This window comes from Bufo bufo, chromosome 3, assembly GCF_905171765.1.
Source record: "Bufo bufo chromosome 3, aBufBuf1.1, whole genome shotgun sequence".
Classification (NCBI taxonomy): Eukaryota; Metazoa; Chordata; class Amphibia; order Anura; family Bufonidae; genus Bufo; species Bufo bufo.
In genome coordinates this window covers 381,842,395-381,861,682 of record NC_053391.1, presented here as the reverse complement: position 1 = coordinate 381,861,682, position 19,288 = coordinate 381,842,395, and the positions used below count along the sequence as shown (strand labels likewise).

The 19,288-nt window shown below is 41.2% G+C and overlaps 1 protein-coding gene across 1 annotated transcript in view; it reads right to left on the bottom strand.

The window, feature by feature from the left end:
* Positions 1-19,288, bottom strand: part of SRRM3 (serine/arginine repetitive matrix 3) — a 487,174-nt gene that overhangs the window by 72,614 nt on the left and 395,272 nt on the right. The window contains exons 8-10 of the mRNA XM_040424724.1: positions 18,824-18,904; positions 11,879-11,947; positions 9,336-9,371 (exon numbers count right to left, since the gene is read on the bottom strand). Of these exons, the coding sequence (XP_040280658.1) occupies positions 9,336-9,371; positions 11,879-11,947; positions 18,824-18,904 (186 nt within the window). The remainder of the gene's footprint in view (positions 1-9,335; positions 9,372-11,878; positions 11,948-18,823; positions 18,905-19,288) is intronic.

Sequence of the window (19,288 nt, the reverse complement as noted above, 5' to 3'; positions counted from 1 at the left end):
AATGGCTTATAATGGGGGCTAATGAGGCATAAAGGCTGATATGGGGGCTAATGAGAGGCATGGGGGATGATATGGGGGTGATAAGAGGCATAATGGGGGCTAATAAGAGGAATAATGGGGGCTAATGAGGCATAAGGGCTTATAATGGGGCTAATGAGGCATAAGTGCTGATATGGGGGCTAATGAGAGGCATGGGGGCTGATATGGGGTTGATAAGGACCAGGAAGCAGTAAACGCTCTGTACTTACCATTCCTGGTCCTCGGCTGTCGGCTGTGCAGGGCTGCGCACAGCGTGAGGGCGCTCTGTGACCTCACACTGTGCGTGCCAGTTCAGAGCACAGTCGACTGAGAGAGAAAATTGCAGGTGGCGTCCAGGAGCAGGAGAGGTAAGTGTTTTTTTATTTTATAAAAAATGTGGCTGCTGGGGGCATAATAGGGGCTAATCATGAGAGGCATAATGGGGGCTAATTGGAGGCATATGGGGGCTAATTAGAGGAATATGGGGGTTAATTAGAGGCATATGGGGGCTAATGAGGCATATGGGGGCTAATGAGGCATATGGGGCTAATGATGCATAATGAGGGCTAATGAGAAGCATCATGGGGGCTAATTAGAGACACAATGGGGGCTAATTAGACCATTAGAGGCATATGGGGGCTAATGAGGCATATGGGCGCTTATAAGAGGCATGTGGGCGCTAATAAGAGGCATAATTGGGGCTAATTAGAGACATAATGGGGGCTAATTAGAGACATAATGGGGCTAATTAGGCATATGGGAGCTAATTAGGCATATGGGGGCTAATAAGAGGCATAATGTGGGCTAATGAGGCATAATGGCTTACAATGGGGGCTAATGAGGCATCAGGGCTGATATGGGGGCTAATGAGGCATATAGGAGCTAATTAGGCATATGGGGGTTAATAAGAGGCATAATGTGGGCTAATGAGGCATAATGGCTTATAATGGGGGCTAATGAGGCATAAGGGCTGATATGGGGGCTAATGAGAGGCATGGCGGCTGATATGGGAGTGATGAGAGGCATAATGAGGGCTAATAAGAGGCATAATGTGGGCTAATGAGGCATAATGGCTTATAATGGGGGCTAATGAGGCATAAGTGCTGATATGGGGGCTAATGAGAGGCATGGGGGCTGATATGGGAGTGATGAGAGGCATAATGAGGGCTAATAAGAGGAATAATGGGGGCTAATGAGGCATAAGGGCTTATAATGGGGCTAATGAGGCATAAGGGCTGATATGGGGGCTAATGAGAGGCATGGGGGCTGATATGGGGGTGATAAGAGGCATAATGGGGGCTAAAAAGAGGAATAATGGGGGCTAATGAGGCATAAGGACTTATAATGGGGCTAATGAGGCATACGTGCTGATATGGGGGCTAATGAGAGGCATGGGGGCTGATATGGGGGTGATAAGAGGCATAATGGGGCTAATAAGAGGAATAATGGGGGCTAATGAGGCATAAGGGCTTATAATGGGGGCTAATGAGGCATAAGTGCTGATATGGGGGCTAATGAGAGGCATGGGGGCTGATATGGGAGTGATGAGAGGCATAATGGGGGCTAATAAGAGGAATAATGGGGGCTAATGAGGCATAAGGGCTTATAATGGGGCTAATGAGGCATACGTGCTGATATGGGGGCTAATGAGAGGCATGGGGGCTGATATGGGGGTGATAAGAGGCATAATGGGGGCTAATAAGAGGAATAACGGGGGCTAATAAGGCATAAGGGCTTATAATGGGGGCTAATGAGGCATAAGTGCTTATAATGGGGGCTAATGAGGCATAAGGGCTGATATGGGGGCTAATGAGAGGCATGGGGGCTGATATGGGAGTGATGAGAGGCATAATGGGGGCTAATAAGAGGAATAATGGGGGCTAATGAGGCATAAGGGGTTATAGGGGGCTAATGAGGCATAAGGGCTGATATGGGGGCTAATGAGAGGCATGGGGGCTGATATGGGAGTGATGAGAGGCATAATGGGGGCTAATGAGAGGCATAATAAGTGTCATCCACAGATGCCCCCATAACAGTGTGTCTTCCACAGATCCACCATAACAGTGCGCCTGCGGAAGCAAGCAGAGGACGGCACAGCAGACGACTGAATAGCTTCTTTTGTAAGTAAATTGCTTTATTATAAATGTATCCCTGCATACCGCAATTCTCTCGTATTTTGTAATCTTATTTATATAAACTTATTTTGCTTTTGCCCCCCCATTTTTGACTGTGGTATCTTTGTGCCCCCCCTATATATTGTTCCTAGAGTCGCCACTGACTTCCATTATCTGAACTGCTCCTGGTACAGCTGATGAAGAAAAGCTGCAGGGAAAATATAATATCTGCGGTTGCCCCAATGCCTGCCAGCAAGCAAAATATGTTCTCATGAAGCAAAAACAACATACTGCAGTAAAATAGTCTGCAATACAAAGAGGAGGGTAGGTTCAACACTCCATGAAATAGAAATCCTTCATTTAGAAACCAGAACACATTAAAATCAACTCAGCCTACGAGTTTTGAGTGTACAAGCACTGTTAGTTATGGCATAAATAAAAGCAATCTCCAAATGTTTCAATGCACAAAAAGCTTGCTAGGAAAAGGAACACACGGAAAATGTGGAACTGACTACAATACAGCATCAAATCCAAGTCACCATTCACATTAACCCCTTACCAACCAGCACTGTATATGTATGGCACTGGGTGGAACTTTGCAGATTGCGCCTGTTTGCAGGAGCGGTGGGTGCCATAACCGCCTGGAGCCTTCTGTTTTAAACAGCAGACATCCGGGAGTAATGTATGCGATCAAAGATAACATTTATCACATACAGTTAACCCCTCAGATGCTGTGGTAGGATGTGACCACGGCTTCTGGGAGCTCAAAAACTGGGAAGCACGCATTTCCAGGTGAGCAGCGGCTCACCCTAGTGAGAATTGGGGGAGCCGGATGGTAAGTGCACATCCTTGGTCCGCCTGAATGACCTGAGGCTGCCACACATTAGTTCCAATGGAGCCCCTACCTGTGGCAGGGCTCCATAGGATCATAATGTAATCCTCATAGACTCCAATGTTAATGCATTGTGCATCGTCCCACATATGTGTGTAAATGAGACACTTCAAACATCTTAATGTATACACATGTGTTTATTTGCATTATATAGTATTCTCTATTATCTGGCTGGCAATTTCATTTACATCTATTAGCCCTAGGTGATGCTGGCACCACATACAGTAGTATATATAATGGGGTGTGTCTAGCTGAGAGTGGAATGTAGAGAGAGAGATGAGTTAGTAGGAGAAGCAAGTTCATGGAGGAGAGAGACAGGCTAAAGTCACCATGTAACTGTGTTCCTTTCCTCTGGGCCCTGATCAAGCCTGAAGAAGATAACTACAGAAACCAAGCACCTATACACCAAGATGCAGAGAGACTAGTGAGGGTAACAGCAAACTATAGCTTATGGACCTCATCAGCACAAGTGACCAGGAGTAGCTTTCCGAGTACCTGGACACAAATGGATAATTGATGCGCAAAATTGTCCTTATCACTAACTAAACCTTCCGGGTAGTAGTGAAAACCAAAAACCTTGCTACAAGAGTTTCCTGCCAAAGAATGAAGCAGATGTGTTTGCATGCAGTGAGGAGAACGCCCTTAAAGGATAACTCCTAAATAAATAGTTAATAGCATCTTTAGTGCCAGAGTGCTGTAAAGAGTGAACTTAAGATTACCACCGGGATCCTTGCCTGTAAAGTATCAGCATTAAAAGAAATCCCTCCATAGACAACTCCCACTGCGTGATAAAAAGAGTACAATTGATCTTGGCTTTCCATTGATGAACTGTACCAACTGTCCAAAGACAATTGATTTAGTAAATGTTCAACTGGTTTACAACAACCGACTCCTCATTCTTTCTACTGCTACTCTTAACATTTGCACCTAATGGTGCTGGCGTCACGAACCAGGGACCCAGCCGCAAAAGCACCTAACACCAATTACCCTGAAGGGCACCTCAACTTCCATCTGGCTGGTGTTCCCTGCAACCGAGAGTGCCCCGGAGGATTTCGTGCTGTCTTCCCATCCACTGCACTTCCGGCCCCAAGGGACAACTAATCCGTAGTACTACTATCCTCGGCAACCTATCACTAGTACTCTCACGCGCACATTCTCCATAGGGAGCCCCGGCATGCTGCAAGAATTTGGCGTCACTACGAACAGGATTCGTGCAATATAACTGTGTCCCATTACCTTAAGAGAATAAGCCCCACTTTTATGCCTCAGATACTGTCAATGTGCTTTAACCCCTTAAGGACCGGGCCATTTTTCACCCTAAGAACCAGGCCATTTTTTGCAAATCTGTGTCATTTTATGTGGTGATAACTTTAAAATGCTTTTACTTATCCAAGCTATTCTGAGATTGTTTTCTCGTCACATATTGTACTTCATGACAGTGGCAAAATTTATTAAAAATAAAAATAAAATTATAAAAAAAATCCACATTTACCAAAATTTTTGAAAAATTAGCAAATCTCCAAATGTCAATTTCTCTACTTTTATAATAGATAGTAATACCTCCAAAAATAGTTATTACTTTACATTCCCCATATGTCTACTTCATGTTTGGATCATTTTGTGAATGCCATTTTATTTTTTGGGGACGTTACAAGGCTTAGAAGTTTAGAAGCAAATCTTGAAATTTTTCAGAAAATTTCTAAAACCCACTTTTTCAGGACCAGTTCAGGTCTGAAGTCTTTTTGTGAGGCTTACATAATAGAAACCACCCACAATTACCCCATTTTACAAACTACACCCCTCAAGATATTCAAAACTGATTTTACAAACTTTGTTAACCCTTTAGGTGTTCCACAAGATTTAATGTAAAATAGAGATAACATTTAAAATTTTCACTTTTTTGGCAGATTTTCCATTAGGATAAAAAAAAAATTCTGTTACAAAGCAAGGGTTAACAGCCAAACAAAACTCAATATTTATGGCCCTGATTCTGTTGTTTACAGAAACACCCCATATGTGGTCGTAAACTGCTGTACGGGCACACGGCAGATCGCAGAAGGAAAGGAACGCCATACGGTTTTTGGAAGGCAGATTTTGATGGACTGTTTTTTTGACACCATGTCCAATTTGAAGCCCCCTTGATGCACCCCTAGAGTAGAAACTCCAAAAAAGTGACCCCATTTTGGAAACTACGGGATAAGGTGGCAGTTTTGTTGGTACTATTTTAGGGTACATATGATTTTTGGTTGCTCTATATTACACTTTTTGTGAGGCAAGGTAACAAGAAATAGCTGTTTTGGCACCATTTTTATTTTTTTGGTTTTTACAAAATTCATCTGACAGGTTAGATTATGCAGTATTCTTATAGAGCAGGTTGTCACGGACGCGACAATACCAAATATGACTTTTTTTTTGGTTGTTTGTTTCAGTTTTACATAACAAAGCATTTTTTTTTTTTTATGATTTTTTTTTAGTGTCTCCACATTCTGAAAGCCGTAGTTTTATTTATTTTTTGGCAACTGTCTTGTGTAGAGGCTAATTTTTTTCATGATGAGATGACGGTTTGATTGTTACTATTTTGTGGTGCGTATGACTTTTTGATCGCTTGCTATTAGACTTTTTGTTATGTAAGGTGACAAAAAATAGCTTTTTCTACACCGTTTTTATTTAAAAAAATTACGGTATTCACCTGAGGGGTTATGTCATGTGATATTGTTATAGAGCAGGTTATTACGGACGCGGCAATACCTAATATGTCTACTTTTTTTTTATTTATGTAAGTTTTACACAAGGATTTCATTTTTGAAACAAAAAAAATCATGTTTTAGTGTCGCCATAGTCTGAGAGCCATAGTTTTTTTCAGTTTTTGGGCGATTATCTTAGGTAGGTATAATTTTTGCGGGATGAGATGACGGTTTGATTGGCACTATTTTGGGGTGCGTATGACTTTTTGATCGCTTGCTATTACACTTTTTGTGATGTAAGGTGACATTTTTTTTCTTTTTTTCTTTTTTTCCTTTCACCTGAGAGGTTAAGTCATGTGATATTTTTATATAGAAGGTTCTTACGGATGCGGCGATACCTAACCATGTATACTTTTTTTTATTTACTTAAGTTTTACACAATACCAGCATTTTTGAAAAATGTCTCCATATTCTGAGCCATAGTTTTTTTATTTTTTGGGCGATTTTCTTTTATTGTGGGATGAGGTGACGGTTAGATTGGTACTATTTTGGGGGCATACGCCTTTTTGATCACTTGGTGTTGCACTTTTTGTGATGTAAGGTGACAAAAATGGCTTTTTTTTACACCGTTTTTTTTTTTTATGGTATTTATCGGACAGGGTGGATCATGTGATATATTTATAGAGCCGGTCATTGCGGACGCGGCGATACCTAATATGTGTGTATTTTTTTTTTCTTCTGTTTTTAATTATAAAATAAGGGGAAAGGGGCGTTTTCTTTCTTTGTTTAACTTTATTAATTGTATTACTTTATTAATTTTATTAAAAACACTTTTTTTTACTTTTTTTTCTTTACTTTATTTCTGACGTTCACTTTTGGGGGTCTGATCCCCTCTGCAATGCATTACAATACATCTGTATTGTAATGCATTGCCTGTTAGTGTATTACACTAACAGGTTGCCTAGGAGACCCAGCCTGAGGCAGCCTGAGGTAGTAATGCTCACACGTGCCCTCTCACAGTAATAATGGCCAGATATGTGCCCTCTTCACAGTAGTAATGCTCACTTGTGCCCCTTACAGTGTTTGCATTCCTGTCTGGCAAAGCTACCTGGTTCTGGCCCGCAAAATTTATACCAAGTCTAGTGCGGCCCTCAGACGAAAAATGGCTGGGCACCACTGCACTAAAGATACTTCATACAAATTGTTTTGTCATTTTTCTAATATATCATCCTTGGCAGGGCATTTTAAAGGGGTTCTCCAGTAATTAACGAAATCAAATTACTGAAAATACTTAGCATATTTTTGTACTATAAGACGCAACTTTTTTCTCCAAAATTTAGGGAAAGTGACAGTGCGAATACTAAGGTCGAATGCTAATGACGGATTTGATTATGGATGCGGTTATCAACATGCGGGAGGCGTGGGGAGCGGTAAGGGAAGCTCTACGCAGTACTCACCCTCCCTGTCTTCTTCCAAACCACCAATGTGCACTGTGTCCTGATGGCGTACAGGACTATGTCCTCAGGACGTAGCGCACGTAGGCACACACTATGACCTGTGCGAAGTCAGGTCACAGTGCAGCATGGGCCTAAATAAGACCAGGGAGTGAAGAGTGGCAGCTTCGTCCAAAGCAATTGAGGTAAGTTTATTTATTTACATATGTAGCCGAGTAGGGCTAAAACAGTTACCCGATTGAATGAAGTAATTAGACACCAAAAAAATCCTCAATGGAAATTTTTTGCATCGATGATTCGTTTGTGTCATGTGACCATGGAGTGGGAGTGAAGCGCTTGCTATTACTCACCGCTCCGTGGTCACCCGCCGGTCCGCACGCTTTACTGGATCCTGACACATCGAGCTGATGCTGCGTGACATCAGGACGACAGTGCTGCGCGCGGAGAAGAAGACAGAGGAGTTGTGGAGCCGCCTTCCTACAGGAGAGGTAAGTATTAAAGGACTGCTGGAGACTAGTAGCGGAGATGGTAGAAGTGGGGGAGCTAAGGGCACTGGGGGACTGATGGCATGGGGGGAGCTGATGGCACATAGAGCTGATGGCACAGAGGATTGATGGCATGGGGGTGATGGCACTTGGAGGAGCTCATTGCACTGAGGGACTGATGGCACAGAGGACTAATGGCACTGGGGGGAGATGATGGCACTGGGGGACTGATGGCACATAGAGCTGATGGCGCAGAAGATTGATGGCATGTGGTGATGGACCTGGGGGGAGCTGATCGCACTGGGAGACTAATGGCATGGGGGAGCTGATGGAACATAGAGCTGATTGCACAGAGGATTTGATGGCATGGGGGATTGATGGCACTGGGGGACTAATGGCACATAGAGCTGATGGCACATAGGATTGATGGCATGGGGTGATGGCACTGGGGGGAGCTGATGGCACAGAGGACTGATAGCACGGGGAGGAGCTTATGGCACAGTGGAGCTGATGGCAACCGGGGATGGGGTTTGAGCTGATGGCATGGGGGGAGCTGATGGCACTGGGGGAGCTGATGGCACAGAGAACTGATGGCATGGGGTCTGATGATGGCACGGGGGTCTGATGACATTATATAAAGGAAAACTTTCTTTTTTATTAGTTTTTTCTTATTACAGTACTCGATTAAGCGTTGGATTAATTGATAGATTACTTTATTACTAAAAAAATCGATAGCTGCAGCCCTATAGCCGAGCTAAACTTGATTGCTAATGCGTTAGGTAAACAATGTCAAGAAAATGTTAATTGACGTGTTATTAGAGTCAATTTTAGCTCGGCCTGATCTGAGGTCTGATTGGGGTCTAATCTGAGGCTGATGAGGTCTGTTCTGAGGCTGATGGGGTCTGTTCTGAGGCTGGTGAGGTCTGATATGAGGCTGATAGGTCTAATTTGAGGCTCATGAGGTCTGTTTTGAGGCTGATGGGGGTCTGACCTGAGGCTGATGGGAGCTGATCTGAGATGGATGGGGTCTTTTCCTGAGGCTGATGGAGTCTGATCCGAGGCTGATGATGTCTGATCTAAGGCTGATGGGGTCGTTCCCTATGGGAACTTTTAAAAAGTGTAAAAAAAAAATGATGTTCTTAAAAACATTTAAAAAATCTAAAAATTCTAATCACCTCAAAATTGAATGAATAAAAAATAAATAAATAAACATCATTAGCATCACTGTGTGCAAAAAAACGACTATACTACTAAAATCTAAAATATTTATCCCATACGGCAAATGGCAAAAAGAAAACAAGTCAAAATGGCAGATTCACAATTTTTTGGTTGCTTTACCTCCTTTGATTTTCAATAAAGTAATGCCAGAATTTTTTTTCTATTGTTTATTTTTTTTTCTGTACAACGGGGAAAGGGGCTTGATATGAATATTTATGTATTTTTTAAATATTTTTATAAACCGGCTCAGCGGGTGCCGTCTTTAAAGACCCATCCACATGTTCGAAGCATGTCAGGAAGGGGTTAAACCATGAGTTTTTTTTATTTTGATCTATAAAGGGGGAGGACATACTTCCCCTGCACAAAAACACATGACTTTAAAAAGAAAAAAAAAACACCATTAAAAAACTCAACAAAAATACTACAAGTGCAGCTAATATATTACTATTATAAAATTTCAATTCTCTCACCTGTGTCTTCTCTTCTTTCTGGTTCCTGAATTTGACCTTAAAAAAAACATAGAAGTGCATTTTACAAAGTGCAACTTGCATGTATATATGGCCTGTTCAGTCAACCAGCTGAGGGTATGACCACATGGCGCAGTGGTGTGGAGTTCGGGAAGTGGCTGTACTTTGATCAAGAACTGTGCGGCCATATGGGCTGCACCAGGCCCTAATTAAACTAATTGAGACAACACTGTTTTAGCCAGTTTGTAATGTTAATGGCCACATTGTGGCAGCACTCCAAAATCTGGTGAAAAAATGTGGATGCTTTTATTCACCCATGCTACTGCAACGTTTCAGTTCAACTCAATGGAGCCTTTGTCAAGCAATGTGTCATGTGCCAAACAGCATATAAGCTGCCTGTCCCAAAAAAAAGTTGCCACCAAAAAAAAAAAAGATTCTCAATGGGGTAAAGGTCTGGACTCTGTGGTGGCCAATCCATGTGTGACAATGATGTCTCATGCTCCCTGAACCACTCTTTCACAATTTGAGCCTGATGAATCCTGGCATTGTCATCTTGGAATATGCCCGTGCCATCAGGGAAGAAAAAATCCATTGATGGAATAACCTGGTCATTCAGTATGTTCAGGTAGTCAGCTGGGCTAATTCTTGGAGCACATACTATTGCTGAACCTAGACCTGACCAACTGCAGCAACCCCAGATGATAGCACTGCCCCCACAGGCTTGTACAGTAGGCACTAGGCATGATGGGTGCATCACTTCATCTGCCTCTCTTCTTACCCTGATGTGCCCATCACTCTGGAACAGGGTAAATCTGGACTCATCAGACCACATGACCTTCTTCCATTGCTCCAGAGTCCAATCTTTATGCTCCCTAGCAAATTGAAGCCTTTTTTTCTGGTTTGCCTCACTGATTAGTGGTTTTCTTACGGCTACACAGCTGTTCAGTCCCAATCCCTTGAGTTCCCTTCGCATTCTGCGTGTGGAAATGATCTTACTTTCACTATTAAACATAGCCCTGAGTTCTACTGTTGTTTTTCTTCTATTTGATTTCACCAAACGTTTAAGTGATCGCCGATCACGATCATTCAGGATTTTGTTCCCGCCACATTTCTTCCTCAAATATGATGGGTCCCCACTATCCTTCCAGTTTTTAATAATGCGTTGGACAGTTCTTAACCCAATTTTAGTAGTTTCTGCAATCTCTCTGCTTGATGCATGCCAGTGATTTGACCCTTCTCAAACAGACTAACATCTTTTCCACGACCACGAGATGTGTTGTTTAAGAAATGAGAAGCAACTCATTGCACCAGTTGGGGCTAAATAACTTGTTGCCAGCTGAAAGACGTCCATGAAGTAATTATCCAATACGAGGCTCATAACTATTTGCTTAGTTAAATCCAGGTGGCGACTTTTTTTTGGACAGGCAGTGTATGTACACAAGTGGTAATCATCCCATAAAGTGCAATTAATATAATGCCATAATAGTAATATAGTAACCAATATCACCATGATTCAAAAGGTAAAGAGATTGTACAAACATACAATAGATCATTCTCAATAATTTAGTGAACTTCCTATCTTGGTCCTATCTCAGTGCTATATTCATATATTCCATGATTAGTGTTAATAGAGAAAGTGCATCTGAGCTGATTAATAAAACCAATCATGTACACGGCTCATGCTCCCCCAGACTCCATGTGGATCTATTGCGTTTCTGGTGTCCCAGAGTCTTAGCAGTGCATGCCCCCGCTGCAGTGTATAAACAACACATCGCGAGATGCACTTGAATGGGCGCCCATGTTCTGTCTACTACTGTGCATGCGGGTGCCATTACAGTCCACGCACGTTCCTAACTCATGAGAGACACAGAGCAAAGCTTCTAGGTAACTATATTAAACCAGCGCGCCTGCGAGTCACCTCCGTAAGCGCTGGTCAATGTAAATGGCGACATAGTACTGTCTATTGATAGCCCTAAAAATCAAAGTGCTACACTCTCCACACAAAGTGGGGGGGGACCTATTATTCCCAGGCATTCCAACCCCCCGTGAAAGTGTAGAAAGGACTTGGGACACCATCAAGTGTCACAAATCCTGACTCCACTATAGAGGGAGAGCAAAGATACAAAAGCCTTTGATGATAATCCTGCCCATGTGCATGGTAAAAACATGTCATTTCTTTCTGTAGCTTTTTGTTTAAAATTCACTATTTGGCAGTATGCAGCAGAGGAATTCAATAAAATGACCAGTCTGATGCCAATAACAAGATAGCAAGGGTTGGGCACATGCTGTTCTCTTAGTTATGGAGTAGCAGATAGGTAAACAGGTCTGTTATTTTGCCATCAATTACAACACTTTATTTTCAACCTTATAGTAAAATTCCTATTAAGTGAAATGATAATGTGTTGTTGGAGGCAAGCAGACTGTGAAAATTTGATAAGAAATAATCGCTACACAGTGTTTGCTGTCACCACTGAATGTCTTTTACAATGGCGGAACCTCAACTAATTAATGGTGTGAACCCGTAATCATGTTTACTCTGATATTACCTGTCCCTTTTGTGCTTTTTGCCACTTTTCTTCTTTTTATCTTTCCGAACTGGTGATGAACTATCGCACCTAGGAACAAGAACAGATACAATAACAGTTACATACAGCAGACTAATGGTACATGTGCCATTTGGTGACAATTCAAAATCCGTCTGTCATATTTAGAGGAAGTCATAAAAATTACTTCTGTAGTATCCTATGTGGCTCCAGAGTATTCATTTCTGAAAGAGGGATCTATCATCAAAGTCAGATCAGTGGGAATCGACCACTGTCCTCCCCACCCCACCAATCATTACAGAAGAGTAAAATTGGTGCTAGGAAATGGGTGTGCCAGTTCGCCTCCTGCTGGCTCGATCTGACTTTTGTCAGCTAAATAAAAATGAACACTGGCATAACTGTTTTTATAACTGGAGATGCCACACAATGTGCCAAATATATTAAATATTAATATTCCTGTTGTGAACATCTTTATCTCAAAGCGTGGCATATATTGGAAAACTTTTCAAAAGGATGTGGATAAAAGATAAGCAAATTTCTTGAAATTCGTTTCTGGACCAATTCGCAGCGGCAAACTAAGTCAAAGTGTCCAATTGCATCGGGAAGGTTGGGGATGAAACTCTGAGGTCTCCTAGGGCTATAATGCATTCAAGCTCTTAAATTCCAAGATAGCATTAGTAATGTCAGCGATGGCAACATATATGGCTATGGGTAAATTAATGGTAGCTGGTGACAACAAACAGCGTGTAAAAAAAGACACTGTACTGCCATTTTTAAAATAAAAAAGGTACAAAATTATCCTTTCTTGGGATAATTTTTCTTCCTTTCTTAAAGGGGTTGTCTCACTTCAGCAAGTGGCATTTATCATGTAGAGAAAGTTAATACAAGGCACTTACTAATGTATTGTGATTGTCCATATTGCTTCCTTTGCTGGCTAAATAAATTTTTCCATCACATTATACACTGCTCGTTTCCATGGTTATGACCACCCTGCAATCCAGCAGTAGTGGTCGTGCTTGCACACTATAGGAAAAAGCGCTGGCCTCTCTAACTGAAATGTGATTCAGTATAATTACAATAGAATACAATTCTAAAAAGTCCAAGAGGTATGAATACTTTTATAGTTACTATTAGGGACAGGTTTTAATCTGGCTCTGGAGAGCAATAATATGATTCATGACCGTTTCTGCTATTAAAGGGATAGTAAAAAAATAATTCACACCATGCATGTCTAGGCAGGTACTAAGCTACATAAAAATCTCCAAAAGCAAATTAACAGCAGCATATCATTTGTAGCAGACTTAAAAAGACATATTTATGCTTTTCTCTCTGTCTTTTTATCTTCATTTCAGATTACAGAAAATCCCTTAGAAGTCCAATGCCAGCACTAAAAGAAGCAGTCAAAAACCGTGATATGCTATGCAACTATTTCCATACATACTTACTATATGGGTATTCAATAGTTTTCTATTTAATGCTAAAAGTGTATTAGGGCACACAGTGCCTCACAGCTTGCTGCAGCCACAGACAGGTCAGAGAACCAGTGCTTACAACAGGACCATGAGCATCAGAATTGGACAATGGAGTAATGGAAGGAAGTGGTCTGACCAATCATTGTTTTTCTTTACATCATGTAGACAGCTGGGTGCATGTGCAACCCTTTCTTGGGGAAGAGATTACACCACCAAGCGCTATGGGAAAAGGCAAATCAGAGGAGGCCAATTTTCCCCTGGGAAACCTCGGGTACTGCCATTCATGTGGATGGTATTTTGACATGCATCATCTACCTAAACACTGTTGTAGAGTACGTATTCCCTTTCGAGGCAATGGTATTCTCTAATGGCAGTGGCCTATTTAATCAGGCTAATTTGCCACACTGCAACAATTTTTCAGGAATGGTTTTAGGAACATGACTAAGTGTTCTTTTCCACTAACTACACAGCTCTTCTGTAAAGAACATGAGTGATACAGGGGTATGTGACCAAATCCATTGATTAGCAGCCTCTATTGAATAACACTGCGCACAGCAATGTGCATGTGCTACTTTAACATGCCTTTCTATCAGCACTCCAGCATTACAGATAGTGAAGAGCTTATTCTGTACAAGGTGATAGAACCTTACATATGAAGACATCGTCACTAATTCCCTTATGAGATTCTAAGAGTATAGTGCCGTTTACAGCCCCTTTGCGAAAATTGTGGTAAGATGGCCAATCCCTTTAAAGGATTTGTACATTATGGTGTCAGATAGCAGAGGACACCTTCAAAGGTCTTGTGTAGAACATGCCTCAATGGGTCAGAGCTCTTTGGGCAATACAAGTTGAACTACACAATGTTAGGCAGGTGGTCTTATTGTTATGTGTAATTCGATTAAACATGTAGGTGAAAATATGCATGTTAAGGTATATGATTTTTATAGTAAAAGTCAATGACAGACATAAACAAATATAAGGGTATATGTTCGACAGTATGGTGGATCCACCTGAAGAACAGACCAAAAATGTCTATTTAGACTTAAAAAATGGACCTGACATATAGATGGCACTGTCCATTGTCCAATCATGAGTGAGGCATGCCTAGTTGAAAAACGGGATGATAATGCCAGGTTGTCAATTTAGTTATATATTTCCTGGGGAAGTTATAGAGGAGCATTGCAATGAACTTCTAAGAAAAAGTGCTCCAGAATTAATAATTTCATTTAACGTAACAGACATGTCAAAAGATCTGACAGGTCCTCTTTAAACTTTCCCATGATTCCATGATGACCTTAGTAGCCAATCACACACTAGCTTTATTTTCTCATAGCAGGTTTCAAAATCTAATTGATTTGACTGGTTGGAATGGGCAACATGCTTATGAAAATGTTTCGAAATCTGTGTCTCACCCCCCATTTTTTTCTAAAATTTATGTTCCCACCTATCCCTTGGTTGAACTTGATGGACTAATGTATATTTTCCCTATTAACTACAGGTGAAACTCGAAAAATTAGAATATCGTGCAAAAGTCCATTTATTTCAGTAATGCAAATTAAAAGGAATGGCAGCTTAAAATCAGAATTTTGCGAAAAGGTTCACTATTCTAGGCTCAAAGTGTCACACTCTAGTCAGCTAATTAATCCATACCCCCTGAGCAAAGGGGACCTTAAAATTGAGACTTTGGGGTTTTCATAAGCTGTAAGCCATAATCATCCAAATTATAACAAATAAAGGCTTGAAATATCTCACTTTGCATGTAATGAGTCTATCTCATATGTTAGTTTCACCTTTTAAGTTGCAAAACTGAAATAAATCAACTTTGCACGATATTCTAATTTTTCAAGTTTCACCTGTACAGTCAGGTCCATAAATATTGGGACTCTAACATTTTGGCTCTATACACCACCACAATGGATTTGAAATTAAACTGTGCTTTAACTGCAGACTTTCAGCTTTAATTTGAGGGTATTTACATCCAAATCAGGTGAACGGTGTAGGAATTACAACAGTTTGCATATGTGCCTCCCACTTGTTAAGGGACCAAAAGTAATGGGACATAATAATAATCATAAATCAAACTTTCCCTTTCTAATACTTGGTTGCAAATCCTTTGCAGTCAATTACAGCCTGAAGTCTGGAACGCATAGACATCACCAGACGCTGGGTTTCATCTCTGGTGATGCTCTGCCAGGCCTCTACTGCAGCTGTCTTCAGTTCCTGCTTGTTCTTGGGGCATTTTCCCTTTAGTTTTGTCTTCAGCAAGTGAAATGCACGCTCAATCGGATTCAGGTCAGGTGATTGACTTGGCCATTGCATAACATTCAACTTCTTTCCCTTAAAAAACTCTTTGGATGCTTTTGCAGTATGCTTTGGGTCATTGTCCATCTGCACTGTGAAGCGCCGTCCAATAAGTTCTGAAGCATTTGGCTGAATATGAGCAGATAATATTGCCCCAAACACTTCAGAATTCATCCTGCTGCTTTTGTCAGCAGTCACATCATCAATAAATACAAGAGAACCAGTTCCATTGGCAGCCATACATGCCAACGCCATGACACTACCACCACCATGCTTCACTGATGAGGTGGTATGCTTAGGATCATGAGCAGTTCCTTTCCTTCTCCATACTCTTCTTTTCCCATCACTCTGGTACAAGTTGATCTTGGTCTCATCTGTACATAGAATGTTGTTCCAGAACTGTGAAGGCTTTTTTAGATGTCGTTTGGCAAACTCTAATCTGGCCTTCCTGTTTTTGAGGCTCACCAATGGTTTACATCTTGTGGTGAACCCTCTGTAATCACTCTGGTGAAGTCTTCTCTTGATTGCTGACTTTGACACACATACACCTACCTCCTGGAGAGTGTTCTTGATCTGGCCAACTGTTGTGAAGGGTGTTTTTCTTCACCAGGGAAAGAATTCTTCGGTCATCCACCACAGTTGTTTTCCATGGTCTTCCGGGTCTTTTGGTGTTGCTGAGCTCACCGGTGCGTTCCTTTTTTTTAAGAATGTTCCAAACAGTTGTTTTGGCCATGCCTAATGTTTTTGCTATCTCTCTGATGGGTTTGTTTTGTTTTTTCAGCCTAATGATGGTTGCTTCACTGATGGTGACAGCTATTTGGATCTCATCTTGAGAGTTGACAGCAACAGATTCCAAATGCAAATAGCACACTTGAAATGAACTCTGGACCTTTTATCTGCTTATTGTAATTGGGATAATAAGGGAATAACACACACCTGGCCATGGAACAGCTGAGAAGACAATTGTCCCATTACTTTTGGCCCCTTAACAAGTGGGAGGCACATATGCAAACTGTTGTAATTCCTACACCATTCACCTGATTTGGATGTAAATACCCTCAAATTAAAGCTGACAGTCTGCAGTTAAAGCACATCTTGTTCATTTCATTTAAAATCCATTGTGTTGGTGTATAGAGCCAAAAATGTTAGAATTGTGTCGGTGTCCCAATATTTATAGACATGACTTGTATGTAACACTTTTATGCATAAGGCGGACTCCAAACTCTATGTTTGTCCTAAAATTCTAGCCTACCTAGGATTTCTATTGGAAGGCCATCCGTTTTACTACCTAATGCATTTAATATACATATTACTATACTGTAACAGGACTGAATATCAGACTGTCTGGAGCATTCATTAGTTACATCTAAAATGCTTGAGGCTTTGCAGTGAATAATTTTGCTCGAGCAACAAGAAGACTGAGCGCTAAATATTAACATTAATGTTATGCTCATGCCTATAGCACTGGATATTGGATCAGGGAGCCCCTTCTCACTGTCCAGTGATCTGTAAGGACTGCAGCATGAGCTCATACCCTGCATTACAGTATTGTAAGATGGATACGATAGCAGAGATACTGTGGCAGCCAAAAGCTAAGTGCTTTAGTCATCTAAAAAATGTTGGTTAGTACTGCTAGATATCTGTGGAAGGATTCCAATAAACTAAATTAGAGTGATCGAACAGACTATACAATGGCTAAGAATTGCTGCGACAAACACAAGGCAAAGATGACACGCACTATAAACAATAACTCCCAGCTGCTACTGCAATACAAGAAAAATTACGGGGCCCCCGAAGTGAAGAAGAGTTCCAAAGATAGCCAAGCTACAGTGCAAGTCCCCGACTCCATTCACTACTATGGGACTGCCAGTCCTGCTTACTGGAGATAGGAGTGGGTCCCAGGGGAGGGACCCACACCCATTTGACATTGATGGCATATCCTAGCATTATGCCATCAATGTCTGAGAAGGGCCAACCCTTTTAATGAGACTGTCAGTAATAATTGAGCACCATACTGCTGCTCCATTCATTTGGGGGAATAATACTCACATTCTTCTGATTGGTGGACTGGTGAGGTCCCAGCAGTCTGACCCCTAATGATCAGGTATTTATCCCCTATCCAATGGATAAGGGATGCATTAGTATTGTAGAGAAAACCCCTTTTAAAGGATTGCCTGGGATCTGCAGGAAAGGGGTTTAAAGGGTTACTGAGTTTTCAGAAAACGTTTGATATGTCACAGAGACATATGAAAAGTTTTGATCGGTGGGGGTCTGAGAGACTGGCCCATAGAACTTCTACTGAGCCCATCTAGCTTCCTTTGTTAGGGCTCATTCAGACGGCCGTATGCTGTCCGCAATAATACTGAATGCTATCCGTTTTTTTGCGGATCCGCAAAAAAACGGATCTGCAAAAAAACGGATAGCATTCAGTATTTTTGCAGACCCATAGACTTCAATGGGGCCATGTCCTGATTTTCACGGACAAGTATAGGACATGTTTCATTTTTTTTGCGGATCCGCAAAAAAACGGATAGCATTCAGTATTTTTGCGGACAGCATACGGCCGTCTGAATGAGCCCTTACAATGAGGAGAGAGTGCTCTTTTCTCCTGATATAGCAATCGGTAGGGGTCTCAGCACTCAGACCCCAACCAATCAAAACTTTTGATATGTCTCTATATGTCTGACACAGCAAAAGTTTTCTGAACACTTGGTGACCTTTTAAGCACTCTATGTGACCCTTTCAATTTGGAAATCATTAGTGGTCTGAAGTCACAGACTTAACCAAAGTCTTCATAATGTTTTGCTTTAAATTATGAAGACACATAGGCATTTACACTTATCGGGAGATTTGTATTATACCGTTATGAGCCTGTGCTGGGTCAAAACTGAACAAGCACTGAGCTTTACCTCCTGATTTATATTTCATGGCAGAATTTATGTTTAAGACTATTTATTGACTGACATCCCCATGCACTATTTATTCATGTCTGGAGATTACATCTTTCCATTCCTCTAAAAAACTAATTAGAAAGAATCCAGCTACTGCATTGCAGAGGAACAGTAATAGCTTCTAAATGTTGCCAATTTATCACTAGCTTCTACTGGTGGCTCTGGCCCAGCAGGTTAGTCTGACACATAGAAAAGGCTGGGAGATAGATACCAAGTCGACTCACCGGCTTCTTTTATGTCCAGATTTCTTCTTCTTTCTTTTCTTTGGAGGAGGTGAGCCTGAATTGCTCAGTCTTCTGTGTGTCCTAAGGAAGTCAGAAAAAAATAACCAATATATAAAAGTGTTTTATAGACAGGTAAATAATATTACTAAAGGGAACCTGTTACCATGAAAATGCAGTGGTATCTATCTATGGCAGTATGTTATAGACCGGGAGGATCTAAGATTGATACATAGTTTTATGTAAAACAAATCAGTATAACTTGTAATTTATTATCATTTATTTAAACCTCAACTCTTTGTATCCTTAGGAGTCATGTGGATGACAGCTAACTCTTTATGCTTGGTCATGCAGACCACCCACATAACTCCTAATGACAGATAGAGCTGAGATTTAAAGGAATAAATTACATATTTTACTGAATCTTTTCCCATAAAACCATGCTTCAATCTCAAAATCAGTCAGTTC